General features: G+C 36.3%; 1 protein-coding gene across 4 annotated transcripts; it reads right to left on the bottom strand.

Moving 5' to 3' along the window:
* Positions 1-12816: 12816 nt before the first annotated feature.
* LOC104809788 (mRNA turnover protein 4 homolog) lies at positions 12817-14740 on the bottom strand. 4 transcript variants are annotated; one of them, XR_771205.1, is made up of 6 exons: positions 14646-14740; positions 14198-14425; positions 13903-14088; positions 13650-13825; positions 13428-13518; positions 12817-13334 (listed from the first exon to the last, which is right to left on the bottom strand). XR_771205.1 is itself a non-coding variant. In XM_010535863.1 (6 exons), the coding sequence occupies exons 3-6, from the start codon at positions 13796-13798 to the stop codon at positions 13108-13110; spliced, it is 375 nt and encodes a 124-aa protein (XP_010534165.1). In that variant the 5' UTR covers positions 13799-13825; positions 13903-14425; positions 14646-14740; the 3' UTR covers positions 12817-13107. The 4 variants fall into 4 exon arrangements, 1 of the variants encoding a protein (XP_010534165.1); XR_771206.1 differs by having other exon boundaries at positions 13903-13983; XR_771207.1 differs by having other exon boundaries at positions 13903-13983; positions 14252-14425.
* Between the last annotated feature and the right edge of the window lie 2747 nt (positions 14741-17487).

Here is a 17487-nt window from a genome sequence, read left to right as displayed (position 1 = left end):
TACTTTATGGTAAGGAACATTGTAACAATTCATTTCTAAATTTTATATTAACGTTTACAGTTATATAACTAAGTATATTTATATACTCGCATAGGTTCGGTCGTCATCCCCAGATACGGCAGACAATTGTGAGCACCTTCCAGAGTGATTTTCAGGGTCCTTGGCTCAGTATCACTCGTGTCCCTCCAGCGACTCTGGAGTGTTGGTTTTGTGCATTTGAGGTAAGTTTTCAAATTCAAACTATTCTTTTAATTTCATTTATTGTTTTATTAACATCAATTTTTTATTGCAGCAAGCTTTTTATTGGGAGGAGTGCTACCACGACAAGGTTTATGCCGGTTGGAAGGAAGTGCTGGCCAACCGACTCCGGGATACGATCTATCGGTCGGGTCAAAGTTGAAACAAGCCGTTGTGGATGAGCGAGGGTGTTTGGAACCTCCTCCTGGCTCACTGGGACTCAGATGTTTGTAATTATAATTATTTTGTTTTTAGGCTCAAAAAGAAGGTGTAGAACCGTCGGTTCTACGAGTTCTTCAGGACACACACCGTCGATCGGACGGTACATATGTAGATGAGCGGGTCCAGCAGATTGAGGAGTTGGTGCAGTCCAAGATCGACGATAGAGTCTCCCAGATGGACGAGAGTACTGCTTCTACACAACTCTCGACAACCGAAGTTAACAGCCTATATCTTGAGGTAAATATTTATAAAATTAATAGTTTTGAATTTTAAAAATATATGATTGTATGCTAATTTTTGGTTTATTGTATAGGTTGTCCATCCGGATGCTAAGGGTCATATCTATGGTGTCGGCACCTTGGCATCCCAACTGAGCGGGGGAGAAACTTCTGCTCCGGCGATTACTCACCATGTCGCGCTAATGCGTGAAGTGAAAGAGTTGAAACGCTCCCAAGAGCAGACGATGCAGAACTGGCAGAGGCCCGGACGAAGATCGAGGAGTTCGAGCAACATCGGGAGAAGCTACAGAAGCTCTCCGAGACCGAAGCGAGGATCGTACGCTTCGAGGAGATGATGCAGCGCCTCACACCGTTCATGCCGCCTATATTCGATCAATACGGCTTTCCGACGACATCTCGGCAGCCAGATGATCCCGAGGACGCACCCGCCAATCTCGGCGATGATACACCGGTTGATCCATAGACATCTTTTTTTTTAATTGTATTATAACTCTTTCTAAATTATTGTTTTATACTTTTTTCTCGATTATGAATCTTGTTTTGTTTTTAATTAATTCATTTTGTTTCTAATTTATGAATTTGTTTTTAAAATTAATTTTTATAATATTTAAATTAATTATAAATTTATTTGATTTTTATAATTACTTTTACAACGTTTGCGACGGATTTAATCGGTCGTAATCCATCGCAGTTCAGTGCGACGGACCGTAATCCGTCGTTACGTTCGGAAATCAAGAAAACGACGCATACACGACGGATAGATTCCGTCGGTAAAGTTTGCTACGGATCAGTCTGTCGCAATGTGCGACAAACAGAAAAGCGACGTTCTACGACGAACTTCTTATCCGTCGGTAAAATAACGACGGATAACGACTATTGTTTTCCGTCGTATTTGTGTGACGGTTAACCGACCGAAACAAATTTGCGACAGCTCCGTACCGACGGATTTGTCCCCGTCGTTATCCGTCGCAATGAAGTTGTTGCGACGGATATTTGTTCGCTGTGAGACGGATATTTCCGTCGCATATGCATTGTATTTTTGTAGTGTTTGTTTTTTGTATCTCTATAGAACATAGTGATAATGTACAAACTTTGTCACTGCAATCGATGCTTATGAAGGATAAATTGATAATGGTTCTGAATGACAAAAAGAAATTTTATATCCTAAATGAGTATGTTATGAAAATGAATAGGTCTCCGACCACTACTCATAGATTGATTATATATGTTTATTGGGAGCATGTGGATGATGATCTAGATATGTTCAACTTAACTTTTAGAAATATGGCTCAGGAACTGTAAAAATAGTTTAAGGCATAAACGTATTTTTTATAATTGATCGATTAAGGGCGTTGTTCTAAAGGAAGGTTAGGAACCAAAGGATTGGTGATGTACTTGATGTTGGGAATGGTTTCAATAAACTTCGAGGGTACAAAAAAAACCAAAATATCAAAAAATTTTAGTAAGTCTAGATCAGAGCCAAACGCGGGAGAACTTTATTTCTGCCTTGGGCATACAGACTATAAACACCATTTGGAAGATTTGAAGAAGAAGAGTTTGGTGAAACTTCTCTTTAAAATATTCATATTATAGAAGTCAATCTATGTATTTTTTTTTTATATTGAATAATTGTTACCATTTGTTTGGGATAAAAAAATATGCAAATCAAAATAACGGAAAAAATAATGCATACATAAACCAATCAATCAATAAATAGTACAAATATCATATCAAGGATTATTTTAGAGTATCACAACCAACTTAGATTTCAACCCGCATGCGAATATCTCTAGAGGAAATTGTATTTTCAATTCCTAAATGATTGTATTAACAGATCCCAAATCGTGGTAACTTTGAATCTCTAAAATATAAGAAGTTAATATTTTTTTCATGTTTTGCATGTTTAGTACGTTTAAGATTTTGCATTTATTATTTAATCTGTTGTGTGAAATCTTAAATCGAAATTCTAAATCATGTATTACATATTAGGATACTCGTAGAAACCCAATATATATATATATATATATGTATGTATATGTTAATATATATATAATACATGTGGATATGGTTATATATATGTATGTGTATTGTGTATATATATGTGTGTATTTTTTTTTATTTGAAATTATTTTAATAATATCAAAATTATGATATGGTGGTTTCTAAACAGACGGTGCTGACGTCTTTAGATATGAATTTGTATGACATTGTAAAGTTTTTTATAAAATTTAAAATATATTTATTTATTTATAAAAAAATACAATTTATTGTTATCGATAATCCTTTTTTTGACGAGTTCAAGGTCAATCATTATTCGGAAATTCCTTGATACATAATTTTTGGTTTGTACATGGGTAAGTGAGTTTTTTTTTTCCGGTGGGGCAAAGAGAAAGAAAAAGAGTCATTACGGCCATTAATTATGGCGTTGAGTGTCAAATGATTGTTGTAAGTTGTCATTTTGGTTATGGAATCTATAATAAGAGTAATAAGCTAGGTTAACGAAATTTTAAAAAATTTAACTAGTATTTAGCTATAAAATCGTGGTTTTTTAACCAAAAAAATATTGTTGAATTATTTATTAAAAAAAATAGAGAATTGATTACGGAAGAAAGCAAGGAGTGATATTTGCATTGAATGTGAGAGCTCAGGTAACAGGAATGATTGCGTTTGGATACTCCATGCCACCAAATGATATCATCACGAGTCTGTCTCTTCAGATCTTATTCTTGTAGCTTAGTCTCAGTCCAACCAAACAAGAAATCATATCTCTTTGCAGACATAAAACCTCTAAATACATATCTATATACACAGCGTATATGTCATAAATATAACTTTTTTTTATGGATTTGGTATATTTTAATTACTGTTTTATTTATTTTTTTATAATAAAGAGGTTTACACCGTTTCGACCTAATCAGTTCTCTAGATCTAGAATCAACCGTTGTTGAAGATAAATTTTTATTTATCTAAATATTCATCTTACGTTTGGATTTGAGAAACACCATACTTTACCATGTTTACTCTTCTATATTTGACCGTTGATAGTAAACCTTTTACAAGTCTCCCGATTTTTAAATGAGACATATAGTAAAAACCAAACATACCTCTATGGTTGATGATGTAACATAAAAAGAAAAGACTCTGTCTCTCTCTCTCGAAATAGAGTAAAGCTCGCTGCAATCATAAAACTAATTTCCGCCCGACCATTGCCGACCGGAAATCCACTCCCCTTTGTCGGACCACTTCCGGCAGGGAGATCCAACCTCCACCCACAGATTAAAGCCTCAAATGCCTGTGCGGCTGAGGTTCTCCTCGGCCTCTCCGACACTGGGGATCTTGGGCTGACGAATTCCAAGCGCCTCCTCTGCCATATTGTCGATTCCTCCACCTACTTCCCCTCCCCCACTTCTATCTCTTCCTCAACAGCGGCGATCTCCTCCCCCCGAGTCTCCTCCCCTGCGATGGTGGTCGGATCCCCTGCAGCGGTGACTCTCTCTCCTCATTTTCCCCTTACGGTGGCGGCTCCTAACCCCTCTCTCTCTTCCCCTGCAACGAAGACTATTTCCTCCCCTGTAGTGGTGGCTCCTGCTCCCTCTTTCTTTTCCCCGACGGTGACAAACCTACTGAATCTCCGACCGACACTTCTTCTCTCACCAGTCAGTGTTGAATCGAATCAACGATTGGCGTCAATGGTTGTTGCTCCTACATAGGGATGTCAGTTTGGGCCTGAGACCCGAAGCCCGGCCCGGCCCAGCCCTAAAATTAGTGAGCTTCGGGCCTAAGTTTTTTGACCCAAAAAATTCGGACTTTCGGCCCAGACTCGAATCGGGCTTCGGACTCGAGTCGGACCAGTCCGAAAGCCATATATTTAAAAAAAGAAAAAAAAGAAAAAATAAGATTTACAAAAGGATTTATGCAGGTCGGCTCGGCCCGACATGACCAGCTCGCTCCACTGTGCCTGAAGCACCGGTCGAGAAAGAAGATTCAGCTCAGATTAGCATCTCTCGGGTGTCTCTACAAGACAAACCAAAGGGTATCCCATACCCCTTCTCAAGTAGTAGAAGTTCCCCCCCTCAACCGATAACTAATGTAGACAAACTGGATAGTTCAGAAGCATCAGCGGAATCACCACCTATCGAATCACCCATTCCATTAATCAGTTCTCAGATGAATGATGATCAGAATGAGGGTTTCATAGTGGTCAAGATAAGAGGAAGAGGGAAAGGTAGAGGTCGAGGCCGGGGGTCTTCGAGAGGAAACTTAAACCCCGCCCAACCATGATTTTTTACTGAACATCAGGGGCCTAAATGACTCAAATAAACAATTTTTGTTTAGGAATTGGATTTTGGAGCAAATCTAATTGCGGGAGGATTACTAGAGATCCATATTCAGAAGCATAATGCGGAGCACATTTTGGCCTCGATACCTACAGGATAGAGGCATTTTTGTTACTTCGAACTTGGGCAAACATGCAAGATTTGGTTGATTTGCAAACTTGAGACCTCTATTATGGTGCTAAGCTACTCGAAACAAGTTGTCACATGTATCATCCAGAGTCCGGATTACAACTTTTTCCTTGCTGCCTCTTTTATTTATGCATCAAATTCTCAGCATGAGCGACGAGTTCTATGGAAGGACCTCAAGACAATAGCGGGTACTCATCCCATCCCTTCATCCCCCTAGCTAATCCTTAGGGATTTAATTAAATCCTCACACCAGCGGATCGTTCTGACTGTACGACTAGCAACGTCAATTCAAAAGGAGCAGAGGAGTTCCGGGCTTGCGCAGAGACAACAAGGTTCTCAGACATCCCAGTCGAGGAATGCGATATACGTGGTGTAATAATCAGACCCTGGATCCTGGATCCCTTATCTGTGACAACCCATGATACCCTAGGAGGGTGGGGAGTGATCGTCAGTGTGAGAGGCATAGATAAGGGGTGGCTCCTGACGAGCTTCTAGGTAGGGGGTACGGGAATGAATCGAACGCACGAGAATGAGAGGGATCCGAGGGTTGTGTAGGTATGGGACTACACAGTGTAAGATAACTTAAAGGAATTAATTAAGCTACTCATAGCAATAAGATACATCTACCTTTTCGGTTGCCCATTTTGAGAGAACTCCAAAATTAAGCGTGTTGGTCTTGGAGTAATCTTAGGATGCGTGACCTCCTGGAAAGTACATTCTGGGATGTGTGCGAGTGATTATAAAACACGCTAAAAGGTCTCATGTTGGTGTGTGAGGACAACTCTATCATTCCGTAGCAGTCTCGGGTCTTTACATTATCAGTCATGTTGGGCCGAATTAAGGGAAAACAGACATGGCTGAATACCTACACTAATGCATCTTCGGAATTTCTTCCACCGGGACCGTCCGATCACTCCCCGGCTATTGTACATTTTCCAGAAAAGATCAAAGTAACGAAATTACCCTTTAAATTCTACCATCCTCTTATCACCTCCGCCACTTTTGAGCAGGTGATTCAGGCGAATTGGCAAGCGGATTCTCTTACCGACACTCATCAATATCGGTTCTCAAGAGCATTGAGGTTATTGAAGCAACTGTTGGGGTTCTAAACACAAAAAATTTCAGTCAGTTATCTCTCAAGGTCAAGGAGATGGGGAAGAAACTGGAATTATTGCAGGAAGCTTTATTCTCCGAGCCATCCACTACGCTAGTAGAAGAAGAAAGGAAGATGCGGGAGACATGGCTGCAACTCTCAGTTGCAGAAGAAAAACTATTCAAGTAACGTTCTCATATCAGATGGCTCAAACTTGGAGATACGAACACGACTTACTTCCACAACACCACGAAGCTGCGAAACTCTCACAATCGCATCAACTACTTTGAGGACGAGCATGGAAACAGATTCACCTGACCACATGAGATTGGAGAACATGTTGTCTGTTACTTCTCTAATCTCATAGGCAGGAAGGACCATAGCATCATGGTACCATCAGTCGATCAACTAAGTGACTTGATATCTTTCCGATGCCAACAGATCTCAGTGTCGGACTCACGAATATTCCTTCCGCCGAGGAAATCAAGCAAGTTTTATGATCCTTCCCGAGCTACAAGGAACTTGACCTAGATGGTTTTCCAGAAGAATTCTTTTTCAGGGCATAGAATACAGTTGGTGAGGACTTGATCCGAGCTGTTCAGGATTTCTTCGTCTCTGAATCATTACTTGGACAAGTTAATGCTACATCTATGGTTCTAATTCCAAAGAAAGAAGGAGGGATTTCTCTATCAGATTTCGGGCCAATAAGTTGATGTAACACCTTGTACAAAATTATCTATGCCATCTTAGCAAGAAGATTTAGACCAATACTTCAGAGACTGATCTCCGGGAATCAGACAGACTTCTTGAAAGGTTAATTTATGGCTGAAAACGTCCTTCTTGCATGCATTTGAGCTGATCCGTGCTTGTGAAAGAAAGGGAGCCCCACCAATGGCTATGGTTAAGATTGATATAAGAAAAGTTTTTGACTCTATTCACTGGCAGCTGATCCTACGGTTACTTTGTGCTATTAATTTGTTGAACCGATTCTTTAAATGGTTGGAGTTCTGCTTCACAACGCCTAAATATTCGATTGCCATCAATGGTGAACTGCATGGATTCTTCAAGGGTAGGAGAGGTCTAAGGCAAGGTGATCCGCTATCACTGTACATGTTCATTTTTGCGATGAAACTCTTATCCCAAACTCTTAATAGGGTTATGACAATGGGAAGGTTTGCTCCTCGTCATAGTCGTGATCCACTTATCATGCATCTCACTTTTGCGGACGATGTGATTATTTTTCGCAAAGATAATCTAGCGCCATGAACGAAGTTCTGTCCATATTGACTGATTCCGGCTTATCGAGTGGACTGATCTTAATCGGGCAAAGTTTGGGCTCATCCTCGGAGGTATCATCGATGAGGTTAGACAGTCAACAACCACGACTACAGGCCTTCCATTAGGCTCCTAACTTGTTAAATACTTGGGAGTTCCACTAAGTTCAAGGAGATTATCCAAGAGAGACTTCCAATCCCTATTGGAATGGATTAAGAACAAGTTATCCCTTTGAAAAACTAAATTCCTCTCAATGGCAGGAAGAGTACAGTTGATTTCTTCCGTCATTTTATGGGGTGGTTAACACATGGAGTTCGATGTTTGTACTTCCTAAGTTTCTCCTGACGGAAGACTAATCATTATCACGACTAACCATATTTCGACTGTTGTCTTTACACCTCTTATTTCTCTCTCTCTCATCATTCTTTATTTCTTTTGGAGACCAAATTAAAAATGATATTTCAAAACGATAAATCATTAGGATTTAGGATATAAAAGGTGTTGCGAACAAAATGAGCGATAATCAAAATTGGGTGACTCAATTTATGAGGAAAAAAGGAAAACTCTTTATCAATCCAGATTGATTATCCACTATATTTACATAGATTTTTACGATCCTTCGAAAAATTTAATTGGATTAAAGATCTAATAAATTTTTAGATTATAAAAAAAATATGTAAATGTATATAAAAAAAAATGTAAATATGAGGAGAAAAATATAAGTACAGAGGTCATCATTGTTGATAGACCGACCTCACTGTTAAATTTTCGGAGACAAGAGTTTTTTTTTTTGGGTAACCGGGTATTCTGGGTCGAGGTCCAGACTAATCCGGGGACCGGAGGGAAGTCATGTGAATACCTCCTCTCCAATCTGGGGTTCGAATTTGGGGCGAGACGTATGCTTTACACCTTTGTTTCACCGGTTGAACTATCGAGGTTGGATTTCGGAAATAAGAGTTAACCGTGAATGTTGTAATTAATGGCTAAGTAACCTAAAAAAGAGGGTTAAAAATAAAATATAACTGGACCGACAAAAAAAATATGGATAGATAAAGGGTATATATAATATGCTGAATAAATTAAAAAGGGAAGAAGAAAAAGCATCTTCAAGTGCGTTTACATGTGTGGTTTAATACACAAGGAAAAGGACCAGCGGTTGCGATGAAGCATTATTGCATTGACACATGGATGTGGTAAGTTCGTAATATATATGACTATACGTACAAAGGTAATGTCTTTTCGTCCTGTTTTTTTTTTAATTATATTACATTACTGTTTTATAGCTTTTGGAGAAAATATAAAATCTATACGGTGTTGGAACTGATACAAGTTATATCTTCAATATTCACTAATATCCTATTGAAATTTTCATGTAATAAAATATCATACCGGATCTTGTATAACGTATCTATGACGACGTCATGTCGTTTTTTTTATCTAGGGTTTCGGTTGTTTAGATTTTTTTCTTAGAAAAATATTTCCATAAACATGGTTTCCTTTTCACTGTTTAAAAATATTTTGATATGTATCATATCGAATCTATACCATATATATCTATTATCGTCGCATTTTTTAACTTTTTTTTTTACTCAAATCCTCGAAATCCGTTTGCATCACATGCGAGGTATTGAGAGAGAGAAACAAATATCTAATGGCGCAATGAGAGTTCGTGCAGCAATACAACTAGTGGACTCTATGAAATTCTGTCGTGCACAAAATAAAAAATAGATCTTATTTTTTGGGCGTACTTGCATATTTTTTGGGACCATCATATATATATATATATATATGCTAGAAAATGGGAGGAATAAATTCAAAGATACCCACCCATTAATGAAAGGCCAACATCAATGTCGAACAAATAGATGTGTATATATATATATATATGTATAAATCCGCATACATGCACATGTATCCATCATCAAAAGAAAAAAGAGGAAGGGCGAAGTAGACGTCGTTTTCAGAGGAGAGAAATGGGTGTCGTTTCCTTTTATTTAAAAAACGCCATGAATTTCAGTGCCAAAGTTAGTAGACAGGCATCAGTCAACCTCTCATAAAACGCTTCCAACTCACGAGCTTACCTTCTTCGCCTTTTCTTAAAGCCTTCTATCGTCTTCTCCACATTTTTATTTTATTACTCTTTTTTGGCTAAAGTGTTCTGAAATTGAATAGTTACTGCGGTTACAAGTTATCACATACCTTTCAAAATAGAAACTTACTATTTTACATATTTATCATGTCTATGTCTCCATCATTAATCATTCCTATGGTTTTCTTCAATTTTTGGTTGTTGCAAAGGTTGATTTATTACTCATATAAAATTTTCACAATGAATTGAGAGAGATTTTCTACCCTTTGCCCCACCATAACCCATGCTTCCTCACCCACTGGTAGAAACTTTTGCTTTTGGGTTAGGAAGTTAAAAATCTTAAAAGAATTCGGGTTAAAGATTATATGATGGATAGTATGAACAGTACATGGAGAGCGATCCGAGAGTAAGAGAGCATCAAATGTAGCATAAATGTTTGGATAGTTTAGAAGCCATGGATCATTGGACAAGGCACGGATAAGTTTCTTGGCTATGGGGTGGGGAGGTTTGCTTGTCCGTCCATGTGAGAAGGAGGTTCGTGAGAAGCTGTCATAACCCAATGTTTTTTTTTTGGATAATTTGGAAGTTCGCCGGATTTTTGTCCCGATTACATCTCCTAGAAGATCGGAAAAGTCCATGTGAATGCACATTCCCAAATGAGGATTCGAATCCGCGTTACGAAGGAGCTTTGCTCCTTTTCTTACCGGTTGAACCACCCAATCTTGAGTATTATGTATGCACACAATCACTGAATCGGGTCATTTGCGGGGTTAGATGATTGATAGTAGGAGAGTGTATGATCTAATTGGAATCTTCGAGTATCAATTGCTTATTGGAAGTACTGGGACTCCTTATATTCTATGCAAAGCAATTTATAAACTAGAGAAAAGGATATTTGATAGAACGAGAAATTGGGTTTGAGAGCTTATACTAATATAAAGTGATCTACTAATTGGTGGTGTAGTGGTATAAAGGGTAACAAAACCATTTAATGTTTGGGTTCGATCCACTGATAGAGAGAAGAGGCATAATTAATTGCGTAACTACATGTTGATTGTGGATCAAGAGTATTAAATAGATGGAAGTCTCCGGTAAACTTTATGAGTATAAAAAAATTAATATAAACTGGAATTATTATAGGGATTGCTATTTTGTTTAGGAATAAATATTTAAAATAACATCAAACTACATGGAAATAATATATGTTTGGATTCTTTTGAAGTGATTTTAATGGCGGAATGTGTCTTATATCGTCGACAGATAAAAACCATAAAAAAAAACCAATATTTAATAAATGTCGAAACCGAATTGTCATTGATTACTTTGGATGATTCGTACGTAAAAAAAAATCATTATGTTATGGGCAAAAATCCAACGTTCTATTAAATCTTGGAGTCGAGAGAAAAACTATTATTGATATGACCTTACCCACGTAATTTAATAGTTTCGTGCCATATAAACTTGTTTTACGAAATGTTTTCTAACCACAGTGAAGTTGATAATTTTTACAATAATATTATATATAAAATACCGAAAAATCCTGTAATACTGCAGTACCAAAATATGCATTGAGATGCATGCCATGTCAAAAAAATAATAATTAGGGTTTATTTATTATGGTATGGAATATGAATGCTATAAACCGCTCAGATATTTTCATTGTCTCTGGAAAAACACTAAATTTTGTTCTTTTAGAGAGTATTAACCATTTTCAAATCACTTCGCTTGACTTTAAAGTTCTAGCTTTAATTCTTTTTGTTATAGCATCTTGCTTGATCTTAGAGTTTTTAGCTTTGATTTTTGTTTATCATAGCACATCGTTTGAATTTGGATTTTTACTCTCTTTTGAACGATTTGGATATATGAACATCCAAAACGCAAGAAAGAAGAGATCAAAAAATTAAAAAAAATATATATATATAGTCCAGATCGCAACGCTGCTCTGATACCATGTAGAAAAATAAAATGCGGAAATAAAATAAGACAAATAGAAAGGAACAGAATTATTTTTATTGCTACATCTCTTCTTCTTTTTGTTGAATTACAATGAAAATGACTCACATATCTATAGGAAAACTATAAGACGAAATAAAAAGAAAATAAAAATAAATAAGATCGATACACAATATTTGATATAATATTATGTTCATTATTATTTCTAATCATATCTTAAAATCAATATTTCCTTCGATCACATATTCATTTTCCTATTTCAACATTTTGTTCTCTTCTTTACCAGTTGAACTGATCAATCTTGAATACTTGTTTTCCCACTTGTTTTCTTCTCTCGGAGATTTACGTGAGATCAACTAATTTTCTTAGAGAGTGGTTTGATAATTTAGTTATAAGTTATATCCAAATATCATAAATCATTCTGATAAGACTTTTGGTCATCACAAATTGGTAAAACATATGTTTTTCACTTAATCAAAAGGAAGAAAAACCCCAATCTAATTCACGTAATCAAAGGGGGGGGAAAGCAATTTATATTTGTTTGTTTTATTAATTTTGGGAAAACAATTGTAATTGGAGAGAGAAGAGGGGCCATCTGCTTCACTTTCTATACCTCACCACTGTTAACTTTTTTTCTTTCCGGCTATTTTGGCCACCAAAGAGTTTGGTCCATCCATGGCACTCTCTGCAATTTTTCCCCACTTCCAAGCCCGTTTTCCTTTCCTTTTTCTTTTTATCATATTATTTATTGTATTTAGAAAATAAATTCTAGATATAAAAGACAAGACAAAATCCGACATAGTCGAGAAAGAGAAAAAGAAAGAGGAGGTGTTGAAAGAGGGACCCCCTGTTTTTGTGTTAGGGAAATGAAAAGACCTTTCCCCTTTCTCCTTCGGATTTAGGTTAGAATTTGATTATTTATTTTTAGCTTAAAAAAAATACTTTTATATTATATTTTTTTTATTACTGATTGACTCAATTTTCTTAAATTAATATATTTACTTTCAAAAAAATATGGATTTTTCGATTGTTCTTTTAGTAAACACAGATCTGGTTTGGTATTGCAGAGATCATCCCATACGACTGTACAAGATTCACTCCAGTATTATATATACATACATACATATATATATATATAAATAGTTGCTCCAGTTTTGAAGAAATAACTTGTAACATCATTGTTTATCGAAATGAACCGTATAATCATATTCTAATATGCATATCTATATTGGTTTTGGCGTATTATTCGAAATAATACTTTTGGAAAAAAATGCACAATGATGTGAGACCATTACAAATGTTGCTCCATATCTCAAACACAGAGATCCGGATTAGACGCAAAAGTACACATGAACGACTGCTTCAACACACACACAGTGGGGACATTCCATCAACAAAAAATCGAAAGAGAAAAGGGAACCGACTGAAGAAAAGATGTTGGAAACTAAAGCTAGAAAATCTGGGTTTGGAGATGATCCCTGTATTAAGATGATTCAAGAGAGATCCAAACCTTCTCGGTAGAGCTCGAAGCCATCAGAGCTCCATCTGCAGACTAAGTTCAGCTTGAATGTAGCCACCTTTATCCCCAACAAACGCTGCATAATTAACAAACCCTTTTAAGGAAAATGTCTCTTTACCGATCTTTCTTTCGAGAAAAAGGGTTTTTGAAGGAAGAGAGTCGAAACAAAATCCGAGCAGGCTCTGGTGAGAGAGGTTTCCCTTCTTCACATAAACAAAGTCTGAGAGCAGCTCCACTGCACCTGTAAATTGAACAAGCATGAGTGTCCGGGCAAAGGGTTTTGCCGTGTGGACGAGAAAAACTAAGGATAATTCAGAATGGTAAGACCATAAACCTCTGTTTAGTCGAACAAGCATCCCCTGTTTGCGCAAGAAAGGCTCCATCTCATGCGTGAACTGCTCTAGAGGACCCTCCTTGAGTTCAACCTGCGGTTATTTTAGGGTGTATTAAGGAGATTGAATGAGGGAATTCGGTGAACTACGGGATAATTTTTGTGGTAAAGCTTGCTTGCAAGTTTGTTATACAGAAAATAAGAGTATGTCGAGAGAGTATTTACCATTTCTACTGCAGTGCCTCCGGTCCTTACAAACAGAGGTAACAGAATGAAACAATCTAAAAAACTGCTCACTGTTCTTTCCATCCAATTACGAAAAAAGAAGAGCCTCTGGGATACCTTTCGACCTCCTCTCTTGGGATGTTTGTCATGAAAAGTCCAGCATCCCCACGAAACAGCTAGAGCAACATTCTAGGATAAGTAACTGAAGGAAGCTGCCGATAGATAACAATGGTGATAAGAAAAGCACACAAACCTTGGAAGCTTTTAAAATGCCCAGTCAGATCTCATCAGAAGCCGAGCGACCTGCATGACTTTGTTTGAGCCAAGAAAGAACCTGCCAGGAACATGAACTGAACCACATTGCCAAACAAGGCTTGTACAAAACAACCAACTCGAGCATTTTAAATTCTATCAGGGCTTCGCCAGACTGCTCCTACTCCTGTCACGATTTCGGGAAACTTTACTGAAAACCATGCTTAAATTCTATTGTTTTCGGTTGTATTATCTGTACACGCACACAAAAACAAACTCTTTTTATAACTAATTACCCTTTTAGGACAACCATTGAATCAAGAACAGACTCAGAGAGGAAAGGGATATACAAGCCGACCCCCCACGGGGGTGGAGCTGCTCCCTGAATTCCTTGAATTTGGAATTCCTCGTGTTATCAAACGAGAAAACATAGACGGAATTGAGATTTTCAACAGCCTCCCGGATTCCATTCACAATAGACTCCTTATGCTCCCTTCCTTTCCTCTTCGTCTTTGGCAGAGTAACTGAGAACAGAAATTCAAAATTCAGCCATTCAGGCACATTTCAAGGTGGAACATAGAATTCGCCGCTACCCTATATGTAATTCACCACAGGGTCCCAATAAATCGTGAAACCCTAAACCCTAGGAGGTTAAGAAACCCAACAGCTTGTCGGAGCAACAGCTGAAAAAGGAAGGTAAAGATGGAATTGATACAGAACACAAGAAGAAGATAGAAGAAATACCTTGTCTGTCTCTCTTCGATTTGGTCATGCCGGCTACTGAACCTAACCAAAATGATCAACCACCACCTCTTGCCACTCTCCTCTTTCAATGCTTAAACCCTGGTGTTTTGAGGTTCAGTCCGTCCGTACGCCTTGATGCTCACAATTAGACCCGAGACCCGAGTCCATACCCGTACTCGACCCGGCCCATCAAGACATTGAGGCCCGTTTAATCTGGGCTTCGCATTTCATGCCCAATTATACATCCGTAAAAGAAAAAACTAAAACTTGAGACATGAACAGAGACCACTTTCCACTTTGGCATCTTCCTTTAGGTTTCATTCATGTATAAAAAAAAAAAAAACTCCCCCCTTGATGATCATGAGTTCAATAACTATCTTCCAAAACTCTTTTTTTTTTAAATAAGGAAAAGACGATTTTATCCCATTTTAAATTGTGTGAGAGAATGCGTATGCAGAAGACGAGAGACATGTGAGAAAGAAAAAAAAAAAGTTTTTTTTTAAATAAGGAAAAGACGATTTTATCCCATTTTAAATTGTGTGAGAGAATGCGTATGAAGAAGACGAGAGACATGTGAGAAAGAAAAAAAAAAGAAGAGGATTTCATCTCAATCAACAATTTTTCCAAGTGAATTTTTCTTCAAATAATACAATTGAAATGGTTAGATCTTCTAACTCATCGGGTGTCAAGTCATCGTCGTCATCTAACATTAAAAGCGAACGGATCGTCAAAGCAAGAATAATACGTTAGGTTATGATTTCGTAGTTTTGGATTTGGAATTTGATGTTGTTTAGGATTTGTGACTTCCCAATGCAGTAAAGATTTTCGTGTTTTCTACGAAGAATCGACATGTTCAAATAGAGTTAGCTAGTCGCATTAGTCACCAAATGCAGTGACAAAATAAATCGGAATAATCGTGTGTATTTCTCTATTCAACCCAAAACAATGTATATAAAGATAGAGAATTAAAAACCTATTTAAAAACTACTTACGCAAAGTATATCTATAAGATAAGATCAACATATATTCATATATATCCCTAATACCCTCTCAAGTTGGAGCATGAAGATCAAGAATATCCAACTTGGAGAAAAGATGATCAAATGTGTGTCTAACGATCACCTTGGCGAATATATCCACGACTTCTGAATGTATGGAACTGACACTCGTCCTGTACTGAATTTGTCACGAGTAAAATGATAATTGATCTCAATGTGTTTGGTATATTTTATGAAACACCGGATTCTGAGCAATATGTAGAGTAGATTGATTGTCACATAATAAAATAGTAGGAATCGAAACATCAATCCCGAAAATCTCTATAAGTTGGTATAACCATTTAAACACACAACATGTTTGTGTCATAACATGATATTCTGCTTCAGACGACGAACGCGAAACGATACTATGCTTCTTCGTTTTCCATGAAATAGCACTACAAAAAACAGACAATTAACAACGAAATTAACAACGAAATGTATTTCATTGCAAAGTTAGCAACGAAATTGCAACGTTTTGTAACGAAATTTTCGTTGCAAATTGACAACGAAATTTTTCATTGCTAAAGCGTTGCAAAATCGTTGCAAAATTTTTTTATTGCAATTAGCAATGCTTTGCAATGCAATAATTTCGTTGCTAACTTGCAACACAATAATTTCGTTGCTAATTTGCAATAATTTTTCATTGCTAAATCGATGGTAAATTGTTGCAAAAAAATTATTGCAATTAGCAACGTTTTGCAATGCAATAATTTCACTGCTAATTTGTAACGCAATTTTTGCGTTGCAAAATCGTTATAAAATTATTTTATTGCAAACTAGCAATGATTAGCAACGAATTTTGCAACGCTTTATAACGTAACAATTTCATTGTAAATATTATCATTTAATAATTAATATAATTTGACCATCGAAAAAGTAAATACAGAAATTTGTAACACATATTCGTTTCTAATTGGATTTACAACGTAATTTTGTTGCTAATTTTCAACGCAATTTCGTTGCTAATCCAATTAGCAAAAAGATTTTGTTGCAAATTTAAAATAAATTTGTGGCTACGATTGATTACCGTTTTCACGCCTTTTACAACAAAATTTCGTTGCTAATTGGATTTGCAACGAAATTGCGTTGCAATGTTTTTCCATATATTCAATATCCAAACATAATTTAAACACAATCCATCAACAACTTCTCACTTTAAAAATTATCTAAAATCTTTTTCTATCCCAACTCTTAAAAAAAATCAAATAAAAATATATTTTATTATTTTGTTAATTATTTATTTATAAATCTTAATTTATAACTCTTAAATAAACTTTATAATTCTACAAAATATATATATATATATATTATCTTTATTTAATATTTATATTATTTTTATTTAATATTTGTATTTATTAATATTTTTTTAATTGATTAATTTTTAAATTTTAATTTAATTCTTCAAAAAAACCTGAAATTCTAAATTATTTTTATTTTTATTTTAATTTTAGTAACAAAATTGCGTTGCTAATTTTGCAACGCAATTTCGTTACAAAATTAACAACGCAGTTCTTTCGTTGTAAAAGCGTTGCAATTAGCAACGAATTGAAACACTATATTGGTTTGCAACGAAAATTTTTTCGTTGCAATTTTGTTGTAAACCCTATTTTGCAACGAAAAACTTTTTTTTTGTAGTGTAGATGATTCGCCAAGCAAGATGATGTACATACCCTGGATCGTTCTATTTCAAGATTACATCAAATTCACGTTAAATATTTGATTTCCACTATGATATATACGTTCTTCAGGTTTGTATGATAATTGATGTGATGGTTTTGTTATTCCTTTCGCTGTGTGAAATC

This window comes from Tarenaya hassleriana, unplaced genomic scaffold (genome assembly GCF_000463585.1).
Source record: "Tarenaya hassleriana unplaced genomic scaffold, ASM46358v1 Cleome166, whole genome shotgun sequence".
Lineage (NCBI taxonomy): Eukaryota > Viridiplantae > Streptophyta > Magnoliopsida > Brassicales > Cleomaceae > Tarenaya > Tarenaya hassleriana.
The sequence above is the reverse complement of the archived record's forward strand: the minus strand, read 5'-3'. Positions and strand labels throughout refer to the sequence as shown.